Genomic DNA, 11,993 nt, shown 5'->3' on the forward strand with positions numbered 1-11,993 from the left:
GAATACATTTTCAATAACTGTTTTGGTTAGTGGATTTGCTACTGCTACCATGTCACATGAAAGAACATAATCAACTGTTATTTCATTTTTCATAAGTAGATATTTGACATCAATATGCTTACTCTTAGAGCCATCTCCTCCTGTATGAATTAATTGTATATTAGAATCAATTAAACTAGATCTCTTGGGATATCCAAACCTAAATGATTTAGGAAATGATTTATCCAGACACCAAATGTGGTAACCATATTACACGCTATATATTTAGCTTCATGAATATATTGTGTCACACACCTTTTCTTATTGCATGGCCATGCAACTGCCCCACCTCCTAACATAAATACATAACCAGAGATAGATTTTGTTTTATTTCTATCACCAGCAAAATATGCATCTAAATAACCGACAAGCTTTAGTTTATCCACTTGATAGCATAACTTGAGTTTCTTAGTTCTCTTTGGATATCAAAAGATTCTTTTCACTACTTCCCAATGAGGGAGCCCAAGATTGCTTTGATAACTGCTTATTAGACTCACGACAAAACTTAGATTGAGTCTGGTGCAAAGCATAGCATACATCAAGCTTCCAATTGCTTGAACATAAAAAGCATTTAACATTTCTTGTTCATCTTTTAGAAAATCATTTTTGCTTAGTTTTAAGCTTTTAACTACAAGAATATATTTTGCCTTATAACTTTTCATTCTATTTTTTTTTAGAATATGATCAAAATAATTTTCTTGACTTAGATATAGCAACATTTTTTTTCTATTTTGTATTTTAATTCCAAGGATATATGAGGCTTCACCCATATCCTTCATTTCAAATTGAAAACAAAACCAAAACTTAGTCTTGGTTATCGTGTATATATCATTTCCTGTAATTAGTATGTTATCAACATAGAAGGACAATATAGTAAACTTACACATACTTTTCTTGTCATATACGCAATGGTCCAAATTATTTGCCTCATAACCCAACTTGGTTATGACTTTATGTATTGTCAAGTACCACTTCCTAGGTGACTGCTTAAGATCATATGATGATTTATTCAACTTGTATAATTTATCTTCTTGACCTTTAATTTCAAAATCTTTCAGTTACATAAATATTGTTTCTTTTAATTCACCTTTTAAGAAAGTTGTTTTCACATCCATTTGATATAGGTCAAGATCGAAATGAGCCACCAATGCCAAAATAATGTGAATAGAGGCTAATTTTATCACAGGAGAATAAGTTTCTTCATAATCTATACCTTCACATTGAGAATAGCTTTTTGTAACTAATCTTGCCTTGAACTTGTCAATAGTTTCATCAACCTTGAGTTTCTTTTTCAGAACCCACTTACTACCAATTGCCTTACAATTCTTAGGCAAAGTAATCAGTTTCCAAACTCCATTCATTTCTATGGAATTCAACTCATCTTTCCTTACTTCTATCCAATGTTCAAATTCATTAGAAGCACACTGATGATGCGTTAATTATTCATAAACATAATATATTATTATTATATAAATACATCATTTATAGGTTTAGAACCCACATTTAAATGCATTTAGATGTCATTGAGCTACAGTTCGAATTTTGTTCGAATCGAACTTAAAACGAGAGAGATATCACATTTACAGTGTAGCACATCGGACCTCGGGGTGAAGTGGGTCAAAAGTGGATCCAAACGACCATTTGGGTCTTGGATCTGGGAGAAAACTCCAAGATCCACCCCACATCATCCCAAACTCAAGTTTTAGAACATTTGCTAAATGCCTCCTCAGAAAAGGGCGCCTAGACAATAAGTATTTTTTAATCTCTTTTTTGAAATTTCCAGAAAAGAGTGCTTGAACTATAAAAACTTTGCCCAAAAGCCTAAAGGGCATCTTTGCCTTAGAGAATGCGCCAACCCTGCTCGACTCTTGATCCTCCCTCTCTTCTCTAAGCCATCAAGTCGCCCCACCTTCTTCCTTCTCCTTCGAATTTGCTGGAAACCGCAGACTCCCTTAGAGCCGCCATTGTTGAGCTTCCATTTTCTTCTCTTTCCACACCTTCCTTTCTTCCACCCTTGTTGCAGCTGAAGGCTCATGTTGTTTTTGCAGGTTGAAGCTTAACGTAGAATGCACCAGCTGTGGAAGGGGTGTTGTCTGCCCCTCCACAGCCAGCCGACTCTTCCTCTCCAGCCCTCTACACCACCATCCAACATGCCACGCTTCAGGGTATCTCCATCCGGCGACTTCTAGCACTCAACAACAAAAGAAGAATAGTCGAACACCACCGAGGGCTATTTTGGCACATATCCAAGGCAGATTCCACCTCTTCTTCGGTCCCTTCAATCGTCGGATTACCGGAACAGGCCATCGGTAAGCTTCTCACCCCTCTCTTCTAGCCTGCTTGTTTTGATTTTTCTTTGTATGTCTGATTTTTCTGTTTTTCAGCCATAGTGTACATCTGTTTATGCTTAAACCAGCATCTAGATTCTATACTCTGTCTCAATTTTTGTGTTTTTGAATCAATTAGAATCATTTTCCTCATTTGCGCCCAAACCGACTAGAGTAATTCTAGCCGGTTGAATCATTTCTGTTAGAATTGTTAATCTAGGAATGTGCAGAGTTAGTATGTTTTTGGAATGCAGGGGATTGATCCCTGTCACGGGCTTATTTTGGAAGCCACGTGCGGCACCTGGCAACCCAACCAGGTCAGCCTTCCTAGTTCAGAAAGCACGCAAACACCCCTCACAAGGGTGTCTAATCACATCCGAGCATACACAATCTCAAAGAGGGCAGCAAAGAGAGAGAGAGAGAGAGAGAGAGAGAGAGAGAGAGAGAGAGAGATAGCAGCATAGACAACGAAAGCAACTTCCATTCATAAGTTGGCAATTACAAAAGGGGGGGGGGGGAGAGCAAGAGAGAGAGAGGGGGGGGAGGGACCCGTTACTTTTCTTGGTTAACGGGGGATCTTAGGCCAAAGGCCATTTATAGAGCACTCGCAGGGGTCCTAAGAGGTATTTACATCAAGTATGGAGGAATCAACATGGCAGGGTGGAACACACTCCCCCACCCAAACTGGCGCTGTCCTCGGCGCCATCTTTTTTCTGATAGTCTTCGATTGCTTGCTGAAACTGACGAATATTTCGTGGAGTCTCCCAACTGGCATCACTCACTGGTAGACCTTTCCATTTCACTAGATACTTCTTCACTTCTCCAAGATAGTTATGGACATGATCAATGATAAAATCAACTTCTCGTGAGACTGGCACTGTTGTAGAGGGGGCTCGTTGAGGAATAGGAGCTCGTTGAGGCAGACTGCGACTCAGATCTTCTTCATCTTCGTGGAATGGCTTCAGATTGCATACATGAAAGACAGGATGTACCTGAAAGCTGGGAGGGAGGTCTAGTCTATAAGCTAGCTTGCCGATTCTCTGGACGATGGGGAAGGGTCCATCATACTTTCGAATGAGTCCCCGATGGTGCCCCCGAAATATAGCTGTCCTCTCAGGGTATAATTTGACCAACACTTTCTCCCCAACTTGGAATTCCACGAACCGTCGTCCCTGATCTGCCCACTTCTTCATTCGCTTAGCTGCTTTGTGTAAGAATGCCTTTGCTAGTTCTGTCTGATCATGCCAGTTCTTAACAAAATTATAGGCAAATGGCGCCTTTCCTCGACCTCGAGCAGCTAAGGAGTGCGGTGTCTGAGGCTGCTGTCCTATCACAATCTCGAAGGGACTATGCCCTGATGATTCACTCTTTTGAAGATTATAGCAGAACTGAGCTATATCGAGTAGATCCTTCCAATTCTTCTGATTAGCGTTCACAAAGTGTCTCAAGTAGTCCTCCAACATCCCGTTAATGCGTTCGGTCTGGCCATCAGTTTGGGGATGAAAACTGGTAGAGAAGTGCAATTCGGATCCCAACAACCGAAAGACTTCTCTCCAAAACTTACCTGTGAACCGAGCATCTCGATCACTAATAATGCTCTCTGGAATTCCCCAATACTTCACAACGTGCTTCACAAAGAGTTGAGCCGTGTCCTCTGCCGAACAATGATTTGGGCCTGGCACGAATGTTGCATATTTTGAAAATCTATCAACCACGACAAAGATGATACTGCATCCCTCAACTGTTGGTAAGCTGACAATAAAATCCATCGAGATACTTTCCCAAGGTCGACTCGGCACAGGTAGTGGCTCCAACAATCCTGCTGTCTTCTGATTCATGGCCTTGTCCTGCTGACAGACCAAGCAGGTACGCACGTACCCATCTATGTCATCGCGCATCTGCGGCCAGTAGTAAACTCGCTCTATCAAGGCAAAGGTTCTCTCTTGGCCTGGGTGACCAGCCCATAGGGAGTCATGGCACTCCTTCAATATTTCTCGTCGTAGTGCCCCCCACCGGGGAACATAAACTCGACCCCCAACTGTCATCAGCAATCTATCTTGTTCCCAAAATCGCCTGGTTTTCCCCTCTTTCACCAGAGAAAGCAGCTGTCGCGCCATGGGATCCTTCCGTAAGCCCTCCCGAATTCTATCAAGGAGGTCACTTCGAGGTCCAGTACTTCTACTAGCATCTTCCAACAAGGCCGCCAGTCCAGCCTTCCTACTCAAGGCATCCGCCACTACATTAGTCCTTCCAGGTTTATACTCTAAAACCATGTCAAATTCTGCTAGAAACCCCTGCCACCGAGCTTGTTTTGGACTGAGCTTTTTCTGAGTTTGGAAGTAGCTCGTGGCTACATTGTCGGTGTAGGTAATGAATGTCGACCCCAATAAGTAGTGCCTCCAGGCACGTAAGCAATGGACTACGGCAGTCATTTCCCGTTCATGCACTGTATATCGCTGCTCAGCACTGTTCAACTTTCGACTCTCGAAAGCTATTGGGTGACCATTTTGCATTAGTACACCTCCAATTGCAAAATCCGACGCATCTGTATAGACTTCGAATGGTTTTCCTTGGTCCGGTAATTGCAACACTGGTTCCTTGGCCATGACGTCTTTTAGACCTTCAAAGGCTTGCTGACACTCTTTTGTCCACTCCCACTTTTTGTCTTTCTTCAATAATTCAGTTAGCGGCGCCGCGATAGCTGAATATCCTTCGATAAAGCGCCGATAGTAGTTTGCCAGACCTAAGAAGGATCGAAGCTCCGGAACCTTGGTTGGACTTCCCCAATCCTGAATAGCTCTTATTTTCTGGCTATCCATCCTTAAGCAGCCTTTCCCGATCACGTGGCCCAAGAAACTTATCTCATCCTGGCCGAACATACACTTTTCCCTTTTTACACATAACTCATTGTCTTTTAAAATCTGGAACACTATGCGCAGGTGTCGCATGTGTTCTTCCATATCCTGGCTATACACCACAATGTCATCGAGGTATACAACCACAAAACGATCCAAGTGAGGATAGAATATCTGATTCATCAGTGTAGAGAACGTTGCAGGAGCATTCGTCAAGCCAAACGGCATCACCAAAAACTCGAAAGCACCATACCTCGTCACACAAGTGGTTTTGGCTTCGTCTCCTTCGGCAATTCTGACTTGCCAATACCCTGAACGCAGATCCAATTTCGAGAACACCCGGGCTTCCCCTAATTGGTCAAACAAATCAGCGATCAGTGGCAGGGGATATTTGTTCTTGACAGTCAGTTTGTTCAGTGCCCGATAGTCCACACAGAGCCTTTTGGACCCATCATGCTTGGTCTGGAATAAGACAGGGGCTCCAAAAGGGGCTTTTGAAGGGCGAATGATTCCGGCAGCCAGCATTTCGTCTAACTGTCTTCTGAGTTCAACCAGCTCGGGTGGGGCCATTCTGTAAGGCACCATGGCAGGGGGTCGTGCACCTGGCACCAACTCAATCTGATGATCTACTTCTCTTCGCGGTGGCAACTGTCTCGGCAACTCCTCGGGCATTACTTCTTGAAATTCTTCCAATATTGCGGCTATAGGTGGTGGCACCTCCGTAGGAAGTTTCTCACTGGTTTCCTCTCTCATTGTCACTAGAAATGTTTGATCACCTCGTTGGAGGCCCTTCTTGATTTGCAGAGCGGAAACCAAACGAACATTTGGTGCCCCCAACGTCGAGGCAGGAATCATACATGGTGATTCTTCACTCATAAAGCTGACAACATCCAAGTGAGGCATAGGCACAGCCTTGCTTGCTCGTAAAAATTCCATCCCCAAAATGACTTTGAAGTCATCCAACGGAACAATAGAGAAGTCTGTTCTGCCAACCCACTGACCAGCCCCAACTGTCACATTTCGAGAGACTCCCAGAATAGGTTGTGCTGCGGAGTTCACAGCCTTTATGCGACTAACTTTTTGTTCCCATTGTAGGCCCAACCTTCGGCCATGAAATTATGAGTAGCCCCCGTATCGACCATTGCCTTCGTAGCTCTTCCGTTGATGGACATCGCTAGGTACATTAGTTCCTTCTTAACCGTGGGGGCTGCAGAAGAAGATTCTCCTAGCGCATTCACCCTTTGTACCGCCCCCATCCTGACGTCCTCCTCTACCGGGGCTTCCTCCATCTCGATGGCATTAGCCGCCCTTCTTCCTGCATTCCCCGCATTTTGATTAGGGCAATTTCGAGCAAAGTGATTTCCGCTGCAATACCAACACCGAAGATTTGGGTGAATCGGCCTGTTCCCTAGAATTCCCTCTTGACGTGCTTGTTGCTGATTTCTCTGATCTCTAGGGGGAGGTCGATACTGGTTCCTGGCTTGACCTCCGGCAACATTGCCTTGATTTGGCCGTCCCTGAGCGGCCCCGCGATTTGGGTTCTCAACTATCTGTTCCGCTATAGTCATTGCACTTATCAGGTCTGTCGGTCTCATACGAGTTAATTCCTGTTGAGCCCAGAACTGTAGGCCCTTTTTGAAGCAATACATGCGATCCATTTCTGACATATCTTCTATGTCAAGCATCATTGTGGAGAATGCCGCTACATATTCCGAAATACTTCCTGTATGCCTTAAGGCCATCAATTTGTCACGAGCAAGCTCCTCAGCGTTATGTGGAAGGAAATACCCCCTGAGTTCTCTTTTAAAGTCATCCCATGATGCAATAGGGACCCTTCCACGTTCCATGCCACGATATTGCGTCCTCCACCATACAGCGGCGTTCTCAATCAAATACCTGGTTGCCGTGCGTATTCGATCAGCATCGATGTCAATCTCTGCTTGATCGAAGAATTGTTCTACGTCCCATAGCCAGTTCTCCACGATTCTGGCATCCCTTTCACCTTTGAATTTTGCCGGTTCCACTGGTTTCAATTTCGGTCGTTCATGATGAACCACCACTGCATTACCCCCGCGATTCCCGGCATTGGCCACACCACCAATTCCATTTCCCAGTAGTCTTTCTAAGACTCCATATCGTTCCCGAAGTTCCCGCATGTCAGTTTCCTGAGCCACCAACCGATCAGATAGTTCCTGGACTGTGGCCCTCAACTCTTCGGCCTCAGCTCTCACATCCTCATTCAACTTTTCAAAATCTTCATGTGCACCTTCTAGCGCAGCTGAGCAACCACGAACATCACTTGTCAAATCTGTCATCTTTTTCTCCATCTTGGTCACTCTTTTATCTAGAGGACCAACCGTTTCTTCAAGGCGAGACATCTCTGTCGACTCTACAACAGATTTTTCCTTGTCTGCCTTTTTCGCTTTGTGAACTTTTCCGACGAGTTCACCAAACTCAGTATCCATTCTTGAACGTCACGAGGGTTTCAGCAAGTACCCCTCCTTTCTACTTCCCAAATTCTCAACTAGGCTCTGTTACCAGTTGTCACGGGCTTATTTTGGAAGCCACGTGCGGCACCTGGCAACCCAACCAGGTCAGCCTTCCTAGTTCAGAAAGCACGCAAACACCCCTCACAAGGGTGTCTAATCACATCCGAGCATACACAATCTCAAAGAGGGCAGCAAAGAGAGAGAGAGAGAGAGAGAGAGAGAGAGATAGCAGCATAGACAACGAAAGCAACTTCCATTCATAAGTTGGCAATTACAAAAGGGGGGGGGGGAGAGCAAGAGAGAGAGAGAGGGGGGAGGGACCCGTTACTTTTCTTGGTTAACGGGGGATCTTAGGCCAAAGGCCATTTATAGAGCACTCGCAGGGGTCCTAAGAGGTATTTACATCAAGTATGGAGGAATCAACATGGCAGGGTGGAACACCCCAATGCTATAAACTTGATTTCCCTTGCTCAATTTCTGTTTTATTTGTAGGAATAATAAAATACCTAAAATCGGGTAGCAAGTATCTACCCGATTTAGGCGTTTCGTGCAAGCATGTTTTAATCTACTGATTTTCTGTTTTAATATTAGCTGTAGTTATTTTACTTGTAATCCATGTGGTGTTAGGTTGCTACCTGACTAGTATATATAACTTAGTTAATTTTTGCATTCATGTAGATGTGCTTAGTTGATATTGGAAATACATAGTGCGTTTTAGGTTAGGTGCTAATTTCTATTTTAGCAGCGATAGAGTATTTAATTACATGCTGTTAGTAAAGTAATATGGATTATATTAGGGTTATTTTTCTGGTTTTTGCTTGTGTAATTAGTTTAATGGTGCGTTAGAATTAAGTAGTTGCATTTTCACCCTAACCGATTTAGGCATCATTATGTAAGTAGTTCTAATTGTGATTTTCAGTGTTAACATCATTTAGTTAGTTGTTTAATAGTTAATTAGTGAGTTTATTTAGGTTGCAACAATATAGTTCAATACTACATTCGATTGATTTTTTTTTTAGATTTTAGATGTATTTTGATTCATGCGTTGTAGTGTAAATAGTTCTTTAGTTATTTATTTTCTGTGTTAAAAATTAGAATCAGATGCTTTAACTGTTAGTTGGTAGATGTTAGTTCAGAAAAAATAGGTATATTAGTTGTATTTTCTGTGCGTGATTAGGTTGATTTTAATTCAGTTGAAACTTCAGTGTGTTTAATCTCTACTTTGGTTTTTAGATTTACTCAAGCACTAAAACCAGATAGAGCCCTATCCGATTTTTGTGTTGTGAGTAAAGTAGCTTTTCATAGCTATTTTGATCCATGTTAGCAGTAGATTTCTCTGTAATTTTTTTGTTAGCAGCATGTAATTAGTGTTTGGCTTAGCTTTATTTTTAATTTAGTTAGTACGTATGTTAAGAATTGTTAGCATTTAGTTCCATGATTAGTCAATGCTAGCATTGCTTAGTAGATAGTTGTTGATATATTGTTAAATTTGTTGTTGTGCCATGTGTTTAGGTTTTATTAGTTAGTATATAGTATGTTACTCAGTCTGAATAAGTTAGACTAGCATCCCACAATAATCGTTAGCATTTTGAAGAGTAGGTCATTCCCAAATCCACATATCGACTAGACTTACTCTAGTCGATTGGGGGTGTTTTCTAAGTTTTTAAGCTTCCTGTTAAATTTATATTTTCTATAGGTTAATAGTTCAATTAGGTTTAGAAGTGGTGTATACATGTATTAGTTCGATAATTAGCATCTTAGATTTAATTTCTCGTAGTTTTGCCTTTTGCGATTTTAATATTTCCAGATAGGCTTATCTCGTATTTTTTCTTGAATTTGTGACACCTATATCCAAGGTTTCTGGAGTGACTTTCGAGATCCGTAAGTTTCACTGAATTTCTGGTTCTGTCAGGATTACAACAAAATAAAAATCACGCCAATTGGACTCTGTTTGAGCTGTCTATGATTTATTTTGCGATTGCCTATAAAAAATTAGGGTTTCGCGTAGTGTAGGGGCAAAATAGTCATTTGCAATTTTGCATAGTTTTTCTAATTCCATTTTTTAGTGTTTTATTAGGTTTCTAACATCAATCCAAAGTTAATTATATCATTAAGATAATTAGTTTAGGAAATTAGCTCTGGTAATTTCTTGTTTTACGTTGAATTAGGTTAGCAATTAATTTTAGAATTCATTTAGAAATAGTTATTTTGGTTTCTTTAAATAGTTTTACTAACTTCATTTCTGTGTTGTGCAGGTGATATTAAGTTGCAGTAAGAGCATCTCATTTTAGTGATAGATTGTCGCATCAAGTGAACTGACGAAAATGCCCTTGTGTTCGCAGGCTTAAGTCATTGCGCGTCTCTTTTATGTACTTGTTCAATTTTGATTTCATTGTAATAGTTTCTGTAATTGAACAAGTTTAATATCAATAAAATGAAAAGTTTAGATTTAATTTGAGTGTATCTTGTTCCCTGTGGATCGATCCGTACTCACCACATTCGTGGAAAGTCGGTTTTATTACTTGATTGGTGGTTTTCCAAAACGTTTTCAATGATAAAATAATGTTTTAAAATAACGTTTACAAAAATCTGATCACACACCTCTAGACGTCAGGGAGTCACCAAGCTTTAGCTGAGTAAGTGCTTAATGCAAGGGGCTAACACTCATGGGAATGGAACCCTAATCATCTACCTAGTGGTCAAGGCTCCTTTTACTGCGCCAAACCCCTTAGGGCTAAGTCCAACTGCCTTATTTGAAAACCCAAGGAAGTAAGGGTGCAAATGGATCAGATAGAGTCAAACCCACGATCCTAACCGAATGCATTATTCTCAGATGTGAATCTTAAAGTAAGATCACAATTTATACTTGGATTGAATTTGGACTTACATGATTTGACATTTTCACATCCAAATTTTAATTAGGATTGGTACCTTATGTTAGATTTAATTTGGATTCTAATTCAAGGATTTTGTGCTTTTTCATTTAAAATGCACCACATTTAACCCCACTACATTGGATCTAGAATATTCAGACTGGCTGTCTAATATTTGGAGGTGGATTGGGATCTACCATGACCTGGTACATCTAATCCCTTTGCACTCCTAGAATAAAGGTAGCTAACTTATTATTGCAAGCATAATGCCTTTATTAAGTAAGGAATTCTTTCTTAATCCATCATATTATCGAATTAATGAGTCAATTCACTAAGAAAAATGAACACTATCCTTCATCTTTAGGGCATAGTAAAAAGAGAGACCATGTAAATTGCCTCTGTCTAAAGAAAAAGATGCTTGAAATTTTAAAAATCAAACGACATTTTAGAAAGCAATAAAATGTGCATTTTAAAAGATTGTGAACTCCAGTATTTAAAGATCAAATAATCCAGCTCTCTCTCTGCATTTTATCATTGGTGGGGGTATTAATTTGTGAACCATAAGATGCAGTTGCATATGACCAAGTTCAATGACTTCTATGTACATACTAGTTTTGGCAGTGTATGTCACACACACACACATAGGGAAGGGGACCATTCAAGTTCCAACCAAAGGAAGGTCCAAAATCTACAATCCATGTTAATTGATAGTGTTCCTTCTCTAATGATCAAGTTTTTATCGATCAGACTTTACATAATGGATTTTTATCAATGAGCGACATGTTTTGGATTATGATTTTTTGATGTTTAGATGTAGTGTTTAAAGAGCTAAAAATAAAAAACCCACAATACTTTGTATTGTAAAGTTTTAAATGCATTGCGAGTCATCATTTTCATGTTTCAAAAAAACATGCCTATATGTCATATAGTCTTGGTGTAAAGCATATTTCTTACTAAATAATTATAAAGAACAAATATATGAGGTTTGATAAATGAGATGCTCAATCATTGGAGAAGGGGAGTCGTCTGATCATCGTTGGTTGTAGATTTTGGACCTTTCTTTGGTTGGACGGTCCCTTCTTTCCTATATATACTAAAGAGCACACACCATTACAAGAGGACACGCCCAATGGGACATGTTTAACGTGGTTTAACTGGTCAGACCTACATCAATGAGTGAATTTTCTCTCCTCTCTCTCTCTCACCGATTTTGAGAGAGAGGAGGTTTCATTAAATAAGCATTGAGTACATGTTGGTTTAAGAAGCTTTTCTTATTTAAATCCTTTCTACCTAAGGATTCCTTCACAATAAAGGATTCTTTATTCTTTGAAGACTTGCTAGTTTCTTTGTTTTCAAGATTTTGTTCTTTCTTCTTTTCTATCTCTTCCTGATTAGTTTCTTTATGACATA

General features: G+C 40.6%; 1 protein-coding gene across 1 annotated transcript; it reads right to left on the minus strand.

Moving 5' to 3' along the window:
* Positions 1–3,013: 3,013 nt before the first annotated feature.
* Positions 3,014–3,559, minus strand: LOC149840466 (uncharacterized). The gene has a single exon (XM_090005076.1). The coding sequence runs from the start codon at positions 3,557–3,559 to the stop codon at positions 3,014–3,016; it is 546 nt and encodes a 181-aa protein (XP_089861202.1).
* Between the last annotated feature and the right edge of the window lie 8,434 nt (positions 3,560–11,993).

Source organism: Nuphar pumila, chromosome 4 (assembly GCF_984573655.1).
Source record: "Nuphar pumila chromosome 4, dmNupPumi1.hap1.1, whole genome shotgun sequence".
In the NCBI taxonomy this organism is placed as follows: Eukaryota; Viridiplantae; Streptophyta; class Magnoliopsida; order Nymphaeales; family Nymphaeaceae; genus Nuphar; species Nuphar pumila.

What these genes read in the sequence shown, in the direction of transcription:
- LOC149840466 (XM_090005076.1), bottom strand. Translation starts at nt 3,559, where the DNA reads ATGAAGAAGTGGGCAGATCAGGGACGACGGTTCGTGGAATTCCAAGTT.